General features: G+C 38.6%; 1 protein-coding gene across 6 annotated transcripts in view; it reads right to left on the minus strand.

Moving 5' to 3' along the window:
• Positions 1-18,939, minus strand: part of LOC117204395 (discoidin domain-containing receptor 2-like) — a 221,228-nt gene that overhangs the window by 35,022 nt on the left and 167,267 nt on the right. For all 6 annotated transcript variants that reach the window (XM_033441746.1, XM_033441747.1, XM_033441744.1 and 3 more), the window contains 4 exons: positions 13,008-13,147; positions 11,905-12,112; positions 9,655-9,810; positions 5,601-5,776 (listed from right to left, as the gene is read on the minus strand). In XM_033441746.1, the coding sequence (XP_033297637.1) occupies positions 5,601-5,776; positions 9,655-9,810; positions 11,905-12,112; positions 13,008-13,147 (680 nt within the window). The remainder of the gene's footprint in view (positions 1-5,600; positions 5,777-9,654; positions 9,811-11,904; positions 12,113-13,007; positions 13,148-18,939) is intronic.

Consider the following 18,939-nt stretch of genomic DNA (forward strand, 5'->3'; position numbering starts at 1 on the left):
TTGAAAGACCAGAAGAGTGAATACACTTGAGTTGTAAGAAACTGACTTCCATTGTGCCGTGTCTCATTAAAAATAAGTATTATAAACGTATACATAAAAATAACATCTGGTGAACGAGGGAATAAAATTAATTTTGTAAGATAAGAAGGAGAATTCCAAGAACAAAATGAAAGTATACCAGAGAATAATTCGATTCTATGTGCCGTTATTCGACAGGACAGAAAACCGACTCCTGTTGAGCGTCACTGTTGACGTTCAGAAAACGCGTATTTTTCACGATACGTTAAAAAGTAACGAACTGTGAAACAGCGCCACGAACCTGACATTGTGTTACAGAGCACGTTAATACGACTACGAACTACGAACACGTAAAAAATTCAAACAAGTTGGTATTGTTTCGATCATTTATACGAAACGCTTCAAGCTTATGCTCGCTATTACATCGAAGCCATGAAGGAAGATAGCATTAAAAGAGAAAGAGATTATTTCACTATGTAACGTCGATGAGCCGTGGAAGCACTGATTGAAGAGCGATCGATGAATCGTAAACGTTAAAATTTATTTCTGGTTGAAAGTTTCTGTTAGTATCGAGCAAGTTAGTATTTCTCTGGGAACATAAATCGCAGAAATTCGTAGCAGAGGAACTCGACAATTCGGAATTAACTGTTCCACGTATTCGTCGTATTTCTCATCCACAACTCACTCACCCGTGACTAGTAATTTAATAATTTTGCGTACAAATATTTCGAAACAAATCTACTCTGAAGCAACCTAGAAGAGCATGAAGAATACTATCCGGCTTTCGTTCTAACAATACACGTTCATCATCGTGGCAGTGCCTCACTCATTATTTTAAAACCTACACGACCATCGTATTGAAAGGTATAAATATCTCATCGTCCTTCCATCAAGCGAATTCCACTAACCTATGAAATATCGCCCACAAATTTTTCATGGATTAAAAGCAACAATGAAAAAATCAGATAAACTTTTCGCTTCACGACAATGGAATTTGTGCAGCTGTATACGCTGTTCATATAACGTTTTATCGGTGAAAATGGTGGGTTTGTAATCATATTTCTATAGAGAAAACGAATAACAACTTTTTGCAGATATCTCGCCAATTGAAACGGTACAGTACGATTTTACGTCGATTTAATGTCTATTTTGATTTATCGAAATTTCATTTCAATGATCTCAGTTAAAATTGTGGGTACAAAGACTAGGTTTAAGAAAATTACAAAAGCTTCATCAAAATTTCGTTGCAATGCCTACGGTCCAAATTCTAGCTTCAGAGAATATATTTTAGGAAACTGCTACTGTGGAAATAAACGAAACTCGCAATTCAAAAGTCTATCAAAGTTTTATTAAAACAATTTCAGTCGTAATTTCGGGTTTAAAGGCCAAATTTTAGAAAATTATAACTGTAAAAGCATAAATAACATTTTAGGTTAAAGCCTCATCAAAATTTCGTTACATTAACTTTTCCAAAATTTTGGGTTCAAAAGTTAGACGTTTGAAAATTGTAATTGTGAAAAAATTTGAAATACAAAAATTCATCAATGTTTCATGTATTATACATACCTATATTCCAATAATTGTAGTCAAAATCACAGATGTGGAGACTGAATCATAAAAAGTTATAATTGTGAAAAATGGACAATACTCCTAACACAAAGTCCCATCGAAAATCCATTCCAACGATTTCAGACGAAACTCCGAATTTAAAACTGAACTTTCAAACATCTCAAATGGACAATATTCCAATTCAAAGCCTCAAATCTCACCCGCTCTACGAACACTACCTGAGTATTAATTCCACAAGCAATAACATAAAAATAAAAACTACTAACCAATCATAACACCATAAATTCATCTACATCCACGCTAGAATCTTTAAAATAAACCGAGTTTGGAGCAAACAAACCTAACAAAATCGAGTTTCTCTCCTTTCTCTCAAGACATCGACGTTCGCGTGAATTTTCTTTCGCAGCGGAAGCTCATAGTCTGTCGGAAGCGAAACAAGGTCGGCCAACGTAAAAAAATAAAAAAAGAGAAGGGGAAAGAAAAAAAGGGAAATCGCGAAACTCGAGGGCTTTGCAACGTCGAGGCGAGACAAGTAGCAGGTGGCTAATGTCGGTAGTGACGTCGTGGAACGAGACGAAAGGAGGACAGGAACGTGTGTACACAGACTTGCTTATGGGCGGGCGAACGAGCTAGATAACGCACGTCTCGCGACGACAATACGGTCATACGACTAGCTCTTTTAATTAAGTGGAGTCAGCTCGACCGACTGCCGGTATATATGTATATCCATGGCTGGGAAAAATTTTATTCAGCGGGAATTATATTGGTTCGTTGTACTTGAACGACGCAACGCGAGGAGAAACAGGGAGACCTGCGAGACCTTTTCTAACGGGAGTGCTTCTTCGTAATAAACGTGAGCCAACCCCACCGGCAGCGCTCTTGTTTCTTTCTGTAATGATCCGATGAGAAGATTAGCTGCGTCTCCGCGAACCACGCTATTTGTGTATACCAGCGTTTCAGGGAGGAGGAAGTGTGCTTGAGATTTTTTTTTTTTTTTTTTTTTAGTGCTTCGTTGAATGTAATACATACGTGAACGTAGGTGATGTCGCATTTCTTTTTATGAGTATGGTAGAATTAGCGGGAGGAAATAAAAGAGTGGTTTTTGATTTGACACGATTAAATTTGGAATTTTGATTGATTGAAGGGAAAAACGGAGATATTGATATCCTACGGAAATAAAGAAATTCTATCCTTAGATTCTTTGCTGAATTTCTTTTTCCGGTAAGATGGTAGAATAAAGGATAAATTTGGATAGAATGTTAATAGAATTGAATAGAAGAGTAAATTTGAATTTTTCTATATATCTATTGGCATAGTCTGTCACTTTTCTTGGAACAAATAAAACAAGATTTCGAAACTAAACATTTTTTTAAATAAAGTTTTGTATCGTGGCATTGTACACCATACAATTCATCACGAAAGTATTTCGCAGCTCCTTTGTCTAACATCCATTGTGTTCTACTAAAGCAGACAGTAGGAGAACGATAATTCGAGCTTTCCCGAACAATAAGTCGCCCATTCGAAGCATCTACGCGAAACGCGGAAATATAATTAATGTTTATTACCGGTTTTAATATAGCCCTGGCGTCACATCTCTAATTGCAAATGTCAGAGCATTGTACCGCGTCTGTCTTAAGGTTGAATTCGCTTTTGGAGAATAGGTTTGGAAAGCGTCTAGGGAGAAACGAGCGCCACCGTCTGGCTCCTATTATTTCCCATCGTTCAGCAATCTGTTAATTACTGTCTTCTGTACACTTCAGAGGAAGGGTCCAAGACTCAGACTAGCTGTCCATTCACGCGAACGAAGTTCAGCTTGTTATTAATCCTACTGCGTCCACTACGTGTCATTAAATATTTTCTTGTCTTTTATTATCAGAAGTTAGACGACCATTACTTGGTCCATTTCTCTAAATATATATCTTTGGAATAATTTTCATCAAACAATTTTTAATACATATTTTTACATTTAATAACTTACATTTTTTGCGCTAAACATTATCGTGAATCTTCGACGTTCTTGCAAGCTAACTCACGAGGATTTGGCAGAATTTGAAACAGGGATAACAAATCTATAATTAATTTCTCGCGGAACTATTGCTATTGAGAGAAGCATCGATTATCGTCGGATGGTAATAAATAAAATACTTTAATAATCCCAAGGATTAAACGCGACATTATAAACTAAAATCCCTTTGGAACATACGCGCTATGTTCTGCTTTCAAACTAAGTGTCACATAGCCTTCATTTTCAGCAATCCATTCAAACTTTTTTGCACTTTTGATGCAACCATAAAATGAGTGAAAAAAATTCTTAGTCGTCGCTTAGACGGATTTATCAATGTATTCTTTGGGAAAGTGTGAGCGTGTTCTAGTAATACGTGTGTCATGTCCAAGCTGATGTCCGCCAGTGACTCTGTTCTTTGGTAAATCGAGACAGAGTGAAGGGGACTACTTAAGCTCTGTAGCTTAACTTGAACAGCGCCGATATAGGGCATCGACCTAGTTAGGTCGCAAGCGATCCTTCTTTTATATTCTCGCTCCATGTGTTTTAAGTATCTCGAAATATTTTTACGAACATGTATCCGCTGATATCATAAAGATGATGAAATACTTTGTAACGGAAAGATTCGACTTTTTTTCAACGAGAATTAAAACTGATCTATTATTCAATACTTCTGATATCTTCTTCTCTTTTCCTCTTTTTCCCCCATCACTTCTCTTTCGTCCTTCTTTCTACTTTTTCCATTCTGCCCTTCCACGGACGCTCCATAATCCCAACCTATCTATCCAAACACTCCTCTTATACTTTTGAGACTGTAGATTATTTGCGAGGTAAGATCTAACACACTGGTTCTCATCTACATGCAGTAAAAATTCTTAAAATGCGCAATACCTGACTCTTTAATTAAGGGCATTGTCCTTTTTTCCTTAGATTGACAAATAAAAAAAATTGTCCGGTGTGAGTACCCTGTCTCGAAGCATATATAATATATTTTTTGGTGTGCGTCAGAATTTTAATAATTAGCTCACGTGCGGCACGAGATGAAAATGGCTAAAAATCCCTGACTTTAGTAAACGTGACCACTTTCACCAACAACCGCCTTACAATTAAAACACTCTGCTATAAAGAATATTCGGTTCGTTAGAAGCTAGCGGTTATTTATCGAGGAACCCTTTTGATCCCTCGTTTCGACCATCGATGCGCAATCCCATTCGTCCCTTTGGCTGCTTTAAGGAAAATATTTGGTCAGACCACTCTGCTTCTTCCTCTCTTTTTCACTTGTATGCCTCGTATCCAGCGTCAACGCGTCTAACATCGCCAAGACGTTTTCCATGATTGCTCAAAAGCCTTTTTCGTCTAACGCATCGTGAAAACGGAGAGCAAATAACCGCGCGTTACCGGTCGCTTTATTAGACTCCAAATGAATCTCGCGATAGTCGAGAAAAATCCCGTAACACTGGGAAACAAGTTCGCCTCGGTCATTTGGCAAATTGCTGACTTCGAATTAAAGCGTTAGCCGTTAACGAGGTTGCGTTCGATGCTTCATTTTCTCGCCGCAACGAAATCGAACGGGAAACGCGACGGTCTCGCGTTCCTAACGATTTATATTGTGCCATTGTATAACAACAGTGAAATCGATTCGAAACGGTAAAAGGCAAAATAAATGCGGCCAGTCTGCAGGATTTTAAATGAGACTTGGCTAATGTAAACTCTGAAACGAAGGTAATTCGAAAGTTTTAAACGATGGATTCACAAGCCTGATTGGATTCAGCCGGAATATTCTGCGATTCTGTTGTTTGTTCTGCTCTTTTATTTATGCTCCGTATGTTTATTCGTTGTTCTGTATCGACCCGCGCGAAATACAGCTGAATTACAGCGAAAATTAGTATTGAAACGCGAACCTGCTGATAGCTAATTTTCTATGGGATATACGAGAATATATATACATGTACATTCAGCAAATCATATCGATATAAATCGCGGTTAATCAAGTTTGAAGAATTTTTCTTACCTTCAAGTCGCCGTGTTGATCGTAGAATGTCGAAGGTGCGAGGGCAGCTTTCAACCTTCGATTTCTATAAAAAATGAACATAATGGCCGCCAGGAGCATTACGATCACTGTGGTCAAAATACCGATAACGAGACCGACGAACTGCTTCGATTCTGGTTCCTTGGTTTTGTCTGGAACTGATGTATGTATATGTAAAGGCAAAAAAATCCACATATATCTTGATAATATATAATATTATCCCTTAAAATGTAAAACACTTGTGTCAAGACATATATTATCTCTCGAATTACTTAACGACATTTTACTTGTCCTCGCGAACGAAACGATCATCTGACCATTTGTAGCATTGGATTTTCCATTATCTTTCATGTTCCCAGCCTCATACAGATAAGATCTGATTGTCCAATAACTGGCTGAATACCAAGCAATCGATGCAACTAAAGAAGAGCAAAACGTCGTTTGCGTTCGTTCGATTTCAACGCATTTACGAGTTATAGATGATCGTTTGTAGGCGATGCACGAAACACGTACGCGTACACGACTATCTGTATGCAGCCTGGCCACCTAATACGCCAAAGTACACGACCTATCACGCTGGATATTATCGTGAAGGCAGCTTCGCATAATGCACGATGGCTCGATAATGATGATTACGTTCATCATGCTCGTCGTAATTGGATCACGATCGATCAGTAGTTTATCGATTCGTTGCTTTTATTGCCAGATTGAACGTCTGTCGTCTGTCATTTTACTGTCATTCAACGCACCTCGATGACGGGATAACCGGAATGGAAAAAGAAAGAAATGCGGAAAAAGCCTACGCGTACACGTGATCTGCGTGATTCTAAAGCTTTATTGGTTCTTCAATCGTCAATGGCGGACTTTTCCTTCTATGAGTGTTTCCGAGTTCAAATTACAATAATAGGTATAACGCCAATTTTTAGGTAAATTTCTATTATTATTGGTATAGAGTCTAAACAGAAATTATGAGAGATAACGAGTACTTTAATCCGGATATTTTATATATTTTTGCATATTATATACATACTGGACATTTCTGTACTTTTGAATTTTCAACGAGCGTAAGGAATTTCACAAATTCATCTGCAGCCTCTTAACGATGCATGTTTCTATAAATGTAGACGACTATAGAAATATTCTTGTTAATTAATTTAAGTACGAACTGATGCAAAAGTCACGTTTGTTACTGTAACGTATAATACAAGTTTGTAAGAGAAAGTAAAATTCGATTTTCTTTTTACTTTGGTCACTGAGGATGATCGACAATTGAGACTTTAAATTTGGAAAAAGCATTTTTGTTCAAATATAACCTTCGGTCTGTCTCGTAAAATTATTCAGAAAGGAAGTGCTTTCATAGGAATCAGTAGGAAACGTTCGAGCGAACGTTGTTTCGTTATTCTCCATTGTTTCCTGTTATTCGAAAGAAATTTTCAAGCAGCTTCGTGCTTCACTTGAGAACGCTACGAAACTCATCTCGTTTTGTTGCTTCTCGTACGGATGCACGAAGAGAAAAGCGAACGTTATGCTTCGTAACGTTTCTTATCCGCTTCTTCCACTCCCCTTTGCAAGCTGAGAATCGTTACGCAGGAAACGGAATATTGGTTTCATCGCGTGAAAAGCTGAACGTACCCGAGCGCGATCTTGCATGCGTATCGATTGAATGTAAAGGCTTTTAATTTTCTTCCTGGCAACAGCGTAACATCGTGTTTCGTGTTACTATAACGCGGCAAAGGAGTTTCAGACCTTGTAATTACATCATGATTGTTATTTCTATCTTATCTTGTTACTGAAGAAATCGGTACATGTTATAGCTATTTGTACATGCTTGAAAAATAACAGGACCTTTTTTGGATTTATATCTTTAAGTCGTTAGTTGTATTTAAATATAAAAATGCCAATATTTTACGAATATCATATTTCTAACAGATAAATACGATGCATCATTTATTATAGAAAGCGTGTATCACGCAAGTTATAACGATCGAAGCGATAGCGTCTTGGTACATCTGGTTTCTCCGGCGTGATAATGCTACTCATCATGGCACAGCTATACGTAAATTTTTTATCAAGCAATACATAGAAATGCTTGCGCATCCGTTATATTTGTCCGATACAATTCTCTATGATTATTTTCTATGTATAAGACTCGAAGTACCAATAAGAAACTCACAATGAAAATACTCGAATCGTGCAAACAGCCGTAACAAAGGTACCGATTGACTACGATATTATTTTAATGCAGAAAAAAATGTATTCCAAGTAAAATAATAATAATTGCACGAATACGGACAAAGTACGTCTAAATTATCATATTCATAATTTCGTGATTTCTCAAGCAGTTTGTGTACAAGAACCTCATGAATTAGGTTCGGTAAACGTATACACAAAACAAACAAGTATATAATACGAATTATATAATTATATAATATAGGAATAATCGGATCGTGAACAAGGAGAAAAGTCCAATATAATCTGATTCGGTCACTTTATGAAAAGTCAATCGAACGGAAGAAACTATAACGATCAGTTAAACTTCATGTCCGCAGCATGGATAAAAGAAAAAGAAACTCCAAGACAACAGGACAGTTTGTCGAATAAAACGATTGGTAAAAGAATGGGGCGGTCAGTACTTTAAGAGTTACTTCCTTTAACACTTCGATTCAAAGCGAAGTGCTCCCTCGGCAGTGGTAGTAAACGGGGAAAAAGAAATTAATTAGATTTTGCTTTCTACTCGAGGATGGTGAAACAAAAGACGAAGCATAGCTACATTATCGGTTTATAGAGGCCACAGAGAGTATTGTCGATCTCTTCCGCTCCGTTTCTTTGATCACCGACCGTGTATTTTTTAGAACACCTGGGAGACGTTACGGTGCATTTAAAAAGGAACGGGAAGAAAGGAACTAGAGCGCTGTGCAACCTGCGTATAAACACTTTATCTTGCTTTTATAGCGTTGCACACAATTTCACCGCTTTTTGGTGTTTATCGCGATCGCTCGGTTTGTACACAGCTCATTTGGAAAGTAATAGGATTGTGGGTACGTCAACTTGTGACTGATATAGTAATCATTTTATCGCCAACATTGTACGTTATGTTCCACGATACCGCATACAGATGTTTAGAAATGTACAAGCAATCGTGCATTGTACTCATTGCATTATCTGAAAGCTAGTTAAATACGAAAACAGAGTTTAGAATTTTAAGGGAGACTCACAAAACAGGTGAAGAAAATTCAAATGCGCGCTAGTTAGAAAGTCAGTACTTTCAAAATTCGAAATAATTTTTCGTTCCGATTAGAGCAAATGGTTCATTCGCTTCGAGAATTGTTGCATTTATAATGACATATACTACAATACTATAGCGTATTCATAAGGTATTAACATTTATACACATAACATAATTTAACTTGATTCTATAGGAAATAATATATATGTGAAAAATAGAGTCTCGATGTTAGCTTTAATTCATCGATAATTAAATTAATCACGATTAACAAAATACCTTAAGGAAATATGCATGATATATTGTACATTATATTTCGCGTATTTTCATAGATCGATCGCTACGCTGTTCTTCGACATTTCGAAGCAACGTATTGTGTGTCGCTGCTATACAACGTGTCGTTACTGGACAAGCTCTCGGCCAAAAATTACCCGTGACGAAGCCGTTGAAAATAAAATTCCTCTTCTCTTCTTTTATTCCTACTTCTTTTTTTGCAACTTTATTGCGCGTCGACGAAATATCACGAAAGGTTTCGCGACGAAACATCGCGAACACGACCGGTGAAATGCGAATAAAGAGAAGAGAAAAACAGAGAGAAAAGCGAGCAAGGGAAAGAAAGGGCCGCTCGTGATCGGCATTCAATTTTCGAAGCTGCAGCTTCCAAACAGCAAAAAGACGAGCGATCTGGAGAGCAGAAGGAAAAAAGGGAAGAGAAGAGAAAGGGAAGGGAATAAAGAAGAGTGGAAATCGTGCGGAAAATTACGAAGGGTGTCCTTCGATGCAACAATAGCAGAAACCGACGGGGAGACTTACGGGCATTATCGTTGTTTTCCTCCTTATTAAAAGTGGCCTTTACTTCGTCTCTTTGCAGTGGACCCTCGTTATTCTGATAGGGACTGCCGGTCGCCAATACAATGGCACTCTTGTTCCTCGGCTCTTCATCGTCGGTGTTGTTCCATTCGGAGATTACTGCACATCGGGAATGGAGACTAATGAAATTTGCGGCCATCAAAGGAATTGAATGTTAACGGAAGGGGAGGCTCTTTTAAACACACAGTAAGGGGCTAACCACCCTCGAAATTAATACGGTTATCACGTAATTTTAGTAGGGTGATCTTCTTAATGCTTAGGGCGAGATGAGATTGTTGGTTTTAATAGAACTATAAAAAAGTAGCCACTTTGGAAATTTCCGTTTTAATACAACCCATTCATTCTCTGCCATTCTCAGATGGATAATAAAATTGTTTCAAAATTGAAGGATTTGCAACTATCAGGGAGAATCTGCGATATTTAAATCGTATTTTTGTTAGAAAAGAAAAAAGGTATGAGTTACATAGTCAAAAACTTGTGTAAATTGATCATAAATTTATAGCTTGAAAATATAGTTTGAAAAAATAATTTAACTTTGATCGATTTTCTCTTGGCTTTTGTTTACTCAAATTGCTGGAAAGTGGTGCTATTCTCCTCTTCTTTTTTCTTTTATACGAACTTTTCCTTTCCTTTTATGTAGTACAAAAATCTGTGCACTCCGTTCAATTGAATCGGTCGAATCGAAATTACGAAAGAGATAAAAGAGAGTAGAGGGCTGGAACGGGACGAGAAATTAAGTAGAAGTCTAATAGGACGATTCGCGCCACGTTCGCGAAAAAACTAAGGCGAATTGCATGGGATGAGGATGCTGAGGAATTCAAGCCACTTTGAGGATAAGCAATCGAAGTTATCTTTCGCGGAAACGGAGGAATAGAACACCGAGAGAATGATTAACGACGGTTTCGCTGTTCGCCACGGGAACCAAAGTTTTCGAGGGCGTGCGCTTCGCGGTGCAACCGTCCAAGTTTCGCTTCTGTTTCGCGACCACGTGCTCTGATTCGCGTAACGTGCCGCGTATACTTTCGCCTTTTTTCTTGGACGTTGATGCTTCCGAGTCGACCGAGAAACACCACCGGAATAACTGAGGAGACCGCCTTTGAATGTTTTACAAGCAGCGGGAATATTTTCGAATTAACGAGCGGTTTTTCTCTTCACTCTCTTAACCTCGAATGTTTAGAGGGAGGTGTCGTTAAAGTATAATGTAAATTTCTTTTCAACTTGTAATATTCATTACCGAGTTTGTTATTTAACACGATCGCTGTGGACGCGACTTTCATTTCGTAAATTATGCTACATTTTGATAAACAGACGCGCGTTCTCGATTGCATATGAAATATGAAATATAGTTTCGTTATGTATAATACATATCCAGTTGAAATCTATTTTTCGAATTTAGAACTTTGTTTCTAAAAGTTTGAATTTAGAAGGTGGAACTTAAAAATTCAAATCTTTGAATGAACTTTCTGAGTTATTAACTTAATAAATATTAATCTGTCTCGCAGGTACTTACTTTATATAATTAAAATATATCTTCCACGTCCACTATTGAGACTTTTTCTCTGACATAAAAATCTTAAAAGTTTTAAATAAAACAATTCATAGTATAAGATATTCTATTGAGAAGGAACGCGAATAAAAATTCTATCGGCGATTCGCCTGTCAGCCACGTTCAAGAATTCATCGTCCCATCAAGGATGAACGTTCTGACGTATCGTCGCTCGCGCGCAGCTGCCTGATTATCCTTCATCTTTTTCAACGATTCTATCGTCACGGTGGCGAACGTGTCATCTAAAATTGGAAATCGAATCGACCGGGCGGGTGTCTGCGGAGAGAGGGACTTTAAAACTCATCCGTGTCTTGATCCAAAGTTCGCAAGCGACGGCCTCGAAACGTGCACCGGATGCGGTTTCTACTCTTGGCGAAGTTTCCATGGCAGCCTTGAAATCCGTGTGAAGTTATTTCGTTTTCGATATCTCGCTATCCCGATTCCCGTGATCCCTTTCTCTCTTTCGCTCCTTTCGTCCCTTATGTTTCTTACCGACGTCTCTGTAGCTTTTTTTCTACCTATTTTCCTGTGTCTCCGTTTTTCTCTCACCCTAGAGTACACACTCTCGTCTACGGAACGTGAATCGAAGAGGTGGGGAAGTAGGATGAAAAATAGATTTTTATCGAGAGATCCGTTGTTTCCCTTACCTGATTCGAAGATTACTTCGCTGAGCATGATCCAGCGCGCCGCGAAATACAGCTGTAGCTTCAGAAAACGGCCGGCGCGCGAGTGAAGCTTTATGGTAACATCACGTGCCTGCTCCAACACCAGGTCCGGTATATACGAGAAATGGACGGGTTCGCCGTTGAACTGGTTTCCACCGGTGCCAAGATAAACCTTCGCGTAGGAAAAGACCTGCGGAAGAATCACGTGTGTGTAGAGAATACAGTCGCGTTCATGGCTGAAGATGAAGCGATTGGTAGACGAATAAACAGGGGAGGGAATCGTTGAACGTGATGGAAATTCTTCTCTTCTTTTCTCTCTACCTTATTTCTCCTTCGTTATTTCTTTTTCTTTAGCTTCCATTCCCGTTGTTGTTTCGTCTACAGTCGTCGCTACATGTACGTATCGCGTGAGTATATGGAGCAACGTAATAACCATCGTTCAACCGAGGCAAAATAGTTTCTCTACGCAAAAGCGTCGAATCATATGGGCCGATCGAATGAAAAATTTAATTCCCTGTCCATCGAATCGCGGAAAAGCTACCGGATTTGTTTTTTCGCGTTGAATAAAGTGCGTTTTTACAACGCGTTGAATTTGCCATGGAAACCGCGATGCAACGTTATCGCACGATTTCCGAGATAAACGTAGTCGAGATCGTTTACGCGAGTTTAACAACGATGGGGCGTCGTTCAAAGTTCTGGATCGTTTCGTTCTATCTTTCTCATTCCCTTTTAAGGTATTTGAGAAAATTTCGACGAAGCTATGGCTTCGTTAAGATAACGCGTGTTCGCTTTAAGGAACGTTCAAAGAGCGATTTTCACGTCTTTCTTACTCGTTAACGAGTCATCCACAAAGTTTAATGAATTATACCGAATTCATGGATCTCGCAGCGAGTTTATACTGATTCAACAAACATCGATCTCCGCATAGAAGGGGCTATAATCGGAATATTAAGCGGATTAATCTGGAGAAGCGTGTTTGGATATCGCTTTTGGAGATACCGTAACAGAAAATATACTTTCGGGGAAATCTTTCTGCGTTATTTTACGTCTGCAACACAGTCTAAATGAAGAGAAGTTGAACGTACCTGCACGTCTTTGGTGAAGTAATTGTTCATGTGCAAGTGTATGGCAGTGAAATTCCTCGAATAGTCGAATTCGAAGGTTATTTCAACGGGACGACCGAGCATACTTGGTGTGTCGTTTCTCCAGCCTACCCATTCGTATCCTTAAACAAGAAAAAGAAACTTGTTATTGCAAAAATACAATGCTACATCCTGTGAATCATTCGAACCGATTTAAAACGTTCGAATACGGATGGACAAAAACATCGACCTGTCACGTTTTAATCCTGCCTCGTTACACTTCTGCCGCACAATGTACCCTGACAAAAACGTTACACGAAATGTCTTTTCATCGATCCTTCAACAATCACAGCGAATCGGTGTACCAAGAAGCGTCCGCCATTCGACAACCGACCAGTGGCGTCCGATAAAATTCGAATCCGCGACTAATTCGAGTTTAACAACGTCGGCGATCGGCTGAAACACAATCGAACGATCGACTGTTTTTTCAGTCCCGTTCGTCCATATAAATGTACCCTTTTTCATGTTCTCCCTTTCTCTCTCTCTCTTCTTCTCCGCATCTTTTTTCTGTTTCTCTCGTTTATATTTTTTAACAATATGGACGAGAACATCACGCGATGAGTTCGAATACGACGAGAATATTTCCATTCGTGAATCTGAAAAATGATACGTTACGTCGTTGGATCCGATTACCCCATCGACACCGCGTACCGATAAACGAGACAATAAAATTTGTAACATAAATAATCCGTGAATCGGCCATGACGTGAAATCTGTTTGCCGCGTGGTGTGAACGGGCCGGTCCCTATCAAACGAACAAATTGTTTCAACGTGAACGCATTTGTTGCAAATTGTGCGATGTCCTTTCAGCCTCGGCCCGTTCCCAATGCCAACCTATTTTCAGCCGAACGACAGCTGGTCTTTGAATGTTGCCTTAATTAATCGTCAGCTGAATGCGAAATAGTAGGCGGTTCGTGCAATCTGCGACTGCATTGAATTCGCGCTCTTCACCGGCGAATTTAAACGCGAAAGATCGTAGCTTCGTTCTTTCTCTCGTTTCTTCGCAACATGAAATCTTTTGCTTTGTCTCGTCACTTGCTTTCTTGTCTCCTTCAAATTTTTATTCAGATTTTTCGAATTATTTAAATAGAACACGCATCTTATATTTCTTAATTAAATTCGTAAATGTTAATGGAATGGAATGAACTAAAATTGTAATTTCTTCTAACAGCAGCGAGTAAGTTGAATATCCACAAAGGGACGTAGTAGATTCGTGATTCAAAATGTAAATTCGAAAAAATTTTTTTAGATTGGCAAGGGAAGATTCGTCGATAGAACAGATAGCGCAATTGCTAGTGGAATCGGTCCACAAATGAAAAATCTCGATTCGAATCCTCGGTCCAGCAATCCGATCAACCAATTCTTTCCCTCCCTATATGTTACTGACAAGTCCATTAACGGATTCAGCACGAAACGAATCCTCCCTTCTGTTTTACCCTACCTCGACCATTTCCGATTGCTAAACATCGTTCTGTGTCTCACCCTGTCTAAGAATACTTTGCTACATTAATTCCATCGATATTGTCACCTGAATTTACATTTTAACAGATATCCTATCCTTTTTTCATTCCACACATTTTTCATTATATTATCATATACGAGAACATTTTAGAACAACAATTTTATTAATATTATCCTAATAACAATAAGTTATATAAATGAAACTATGAAATATTCTAAACCTTACACAAACTAAATACATAGATTTCTAAAATCTAGATTTACACGTACGATAAAGAAAAGAAAGCAGAAAGATATATAAAACTCGTCTGTGTGAAGAAAGTCCGTTTAAAGTTTAAGCCTTACTAACGAGTCCACTAGAACGCCTCGCACGAAACGTCCTTACCTTCATCGCTTTCCCAACTTTTCTCCGGCCAACCCCATTCCCTCGACTAGCTCTTGGCCACCGATTAACAATCAACCTTCGTGACTCGTCGAAAACCCGACTCACCCATTCTCTAGTTTCAGGAACAGGCAACGTAACCGGCTACTGAACTAAAACCATCTCCTAATTTATATTCACTGGTTTACCATTGCTGCTAATTTCCCGGAATTATCTTTGTTAGTCGGCCTCTGGGTATCATCGATCCTCGCCGAAATATTATCTCGGATATTCCTATCATTCTTCCAAACGGTTTGTAACGTGATATTACATTATTAAATTCAATGAAATTAATCAAATAAGTTACGGGAGAAATAAAAAATTCCTTTCTTGCAATATCGAATATAACAGATTATAACAAGTTATAAGTTAATAATAACGAAGATATAATGATATAATGATAAATAATAATAGAGAATGAAACAAAAAATAAAGGTAAGCAATTAGTGGTTATAAATGGAGTTATATACAGATAGCTTAAATCTAAAGAGAGAACTACAAAAAAAAAAAAGATCGGTAGCATCACAAAAGCGATTAGAGTTTGTATGCAAACGACTGAGATAGTTATATAAATCATTGGTTGACGCATGGGAGCGTAAAAGTGGAACTGATGTAAAATATCAGTGGAATTGATCACTTGATAATCTCGTGAACAAATAATATATCGACTATCGTGTGATGCAGTTCAAGGCTCGATAACCCTAAACACATTTTATTTAAACGATAATAAGCAAGACGTGAACTTGTGTAATTTGAGGCAAGTCTAAGAAGTTTATGCTACACTCCCCCGATTTAAACAAATTTGATTTTTATAATTGCGCGATCTATTAACGTTCCTATTGTCTAAGATTCGTTGAAACGGACTATTGTTTAAAAGTTACTTAATGCAAGACTACGCACGAGTATGTGCGTCTAAGTATATTGAAAGAAACATTATTTTATTGTTGGATTTAAACTCCAAATAAAAAGAATTCTTTTTAATCTCTCGAATCTTTCAAAAAAATGTTAACATATCTGTGTTTTAATTACTTTTCGAATTAACTTTCGGTAACCTGGTTCTCGATTGAAAACTATTCTCCAGATCTATATATGGGCCTGGAACTTCTATTTTAAAGTGTGTCGGTGGATACGCACCGCAAGTGCAACGGAACACGGTTTCGGAAAATGGAAGAGTTTCGTGGTACGGAGCCGCAGCGGCAGTTATTGCACGGATCCGCGACGCCAGATACCACTGTTTCGAGTATATTCGCGTACGAACACACCGAGCCCCATGGGGGAAGTGCGCGCGGATTGAAAATGGACTGCAATAACCCTAAAGCCGGCCGCGACCGCGAGTTACGCGTTTTTCCGAACCTGGTTTCTCTCTTACTTTTCGCGGTTCGCTTCGAATTTCCGCCTTTAACCGGACGCTGGCTGCGGTTTTCCGGCCGAACTTTCGTGAGCGCGCGATTTTACGAATTCCACGTGAATTCGTCGAAATGAACTCCCCGGGAAGTTTACTGTGAATGACCTAAAAAAAAACTTTCTTGTAAAAAGAAATATGTAATCACATGGTAATTGAAATCAGATGGATTTTTCTACAATCATTGTTCCATTGAAATGATGAGTTCCGTTTAAGAATTGAATGTTTAAGGATTGAATATGCAATTCCAGAGCTTTCACGTTTACAAAGAAAATACTCAATGAGAAGAATTTGGGGTATGTTAAAGCAGAGGTGATCTGACGTCTCGCTTTATCAGCTTTATACATTAGCAAAAAAGTCACAAAGTTCATCACTAAACTTCATACACTATTAATAGCATGAAAACATAAATCTCATTGAAATTATTTATAAGAACTAATATGCCATAGATTCTAAACAGAGTTTGCAACACAATCATCGTGTATACGGATATACTATTCTTACATACGTTTTTTTACTTGTTTTTTTGTTAAGTATAGAATATATATTAGTTGTTACATTGAAATATAAGGTCGAGTGATTGCTATCTGACCCTACTTCCAAAACTTCCTGTGACCTTGCAAAATTCAGCTCAGAACGCGTCCCGAGTTTCCGTCGTTTACAGGCGTATCAAAGCTTGCAACCCCGTGCTATTCGAAATTTCAATAATTACAGTATACGGAACGCTACACTGCGTTAACAGAAATATCTTTAGAAACATAATATTACAACGTGTCAACAGCGAGATACCAAGATTCTCCCCATAATCGCGTCTCTTATTTACGTTTCAATTTCTCCTGCCCTCTCATCTCGCTTTATAAGACGAGAAGTAGATACACGATAATCGTACCTCCCCGAAGCAACCGAGATTTGTTCTTAGCGCTATAAATTCTGTGCATTTTTCTCTTTCGTCCTCGACGAATTCTCTGAGGGTGGATGAAAGATGCGTAGAAGATGTCGAGCGTACCAAAACAAAGCAGCTCCATCTTCACGCAGCCTTCGTGCGGGAATCGGTCGAGCTGTTCCACTAGGCAGCCTACCTCGATCCCTCGGAGCTTATTAAAAGTTCGAAGTTTCGTTTCAACTCGTCGTGTTCGTTGAATGCTGTAGGCATTCGGATTTTCCATGGCACATCCATCCCTCTGCTTTTGCTGTCCGCTTTCCCTCTCTATCGACAATGTTCACGATCAGCAGTGCAGCAGCATTATATCGCTCTGATCTATCCTCCTTCATATAAACCACCCTTAATATCGTCCCCCGAGTAAATAGTTTCCAGTTTCCTGTCGTCGTCGCCGCCGCCGCCTTCGGCCGTTATCTACCATCAATTCTGAACATTCAGAAGGGTCGTAAGATAACCGCCGAACCAACGGGTATATACCACACCGTGAACTCTCCGTAGCTTGATGATTTTCTCACTTAAACCATCCTGAAACTATACTACCGAGCGTATGGTGATCGTAAAACGGTATACGCTCACGTGTTATCGATTTCTAAAGAGAATTTAAACGACGTAGATGAGGAACAGCTTAGTAGTCATGGTGTAGAACTATTTTTCCAAGGGTTATGACTGTAGGCCAAAGGGCAGGAATGCGATGAGCTGTATTCCTTGTTTTCTACGGAGAGTAATTGTAAAATTCAATACGCTCTTGGTTCATTTTATAGTATATTATGTTACATTTTATACTAATGAAACTTTCTTCTTGTTTCGCATTCGGATCGAATTCATGAGTATTTAAAAAATATCAACTGTCATGAAATGGTAGATGAGTTCTTGATCTTTGTCAAATTCTGTAGATTTGTATTTTCGTAATTTACATTTGTATTAATTACATTTCTTTTTAATATTTATATTATGATATATTCTTCGTGGATTTGTATCTGTGAAAACTTCGCATGCTTGAAACTTGGAACTCTTTGGACGGAAGGAATAGAAGCAAAATATTCTCTTTCTCCTGTGGTCTTTGATTTGAATGGTTTTACAAAGATTGTTCGACTGTGTTCGCGGAGCAACGCGTCTGCTGTGCGACTTGTCAACGACGTCGTAAATTCTCGTCTCGATTAGGATCGACACCACGAGCCAGCTGATTCTCTACTTCGATTACGATGATAGGGATATTTCGAATGAATCTGACACCTTGTTTTACAGTTTAAATATAGCTATACATTTCGCAGAGAACACAAAGATGGCTGAACGTACGGATGAATGTTAAGTGTAAGCGGATCAGTGTCGCTTCTCTGTGTGTCTCGTGCGGAGAGCTGAGTACAAGCGAAGTATAGGTGGTGGATGTGGAAAAGATGAAAACTTGAGATGGAAACTAGAACATGGGACAAGAGAATTTGTCAATTTACATTTTCGGTGAAGAAGTAAGAGCAACGGTCATCGTTGCTAATTCATTGGAAAAACTGATAGGAAAAAATGAGAACAGGTCGCCTCCAAACTGAAGATCAGTCGCTAGTACGGAGCGTAGCCTCGAGAGACGCACGCGGAAATTCCGCATGTTCCAACGTTTAACCATTACAAGTAATGAAGAAACCAAGGAGCGCCTGGACTT

This window comes from Bombus bifarius, unplaced genomic scaffold, assembly GCF_011952205.1.
Source record: "Bombus bifarius isolate JDL3187 unplaced genomic scaffold, Bbif_JDL3187 scf7180000007978, whole genome shotgun sequence".
NCBI classification, from domain to species: Eukaryota; Metazoa; Arthropoda; class Insecta; order Hymenoptera; family Apidae; genus Bombus; species Bombus bifarius.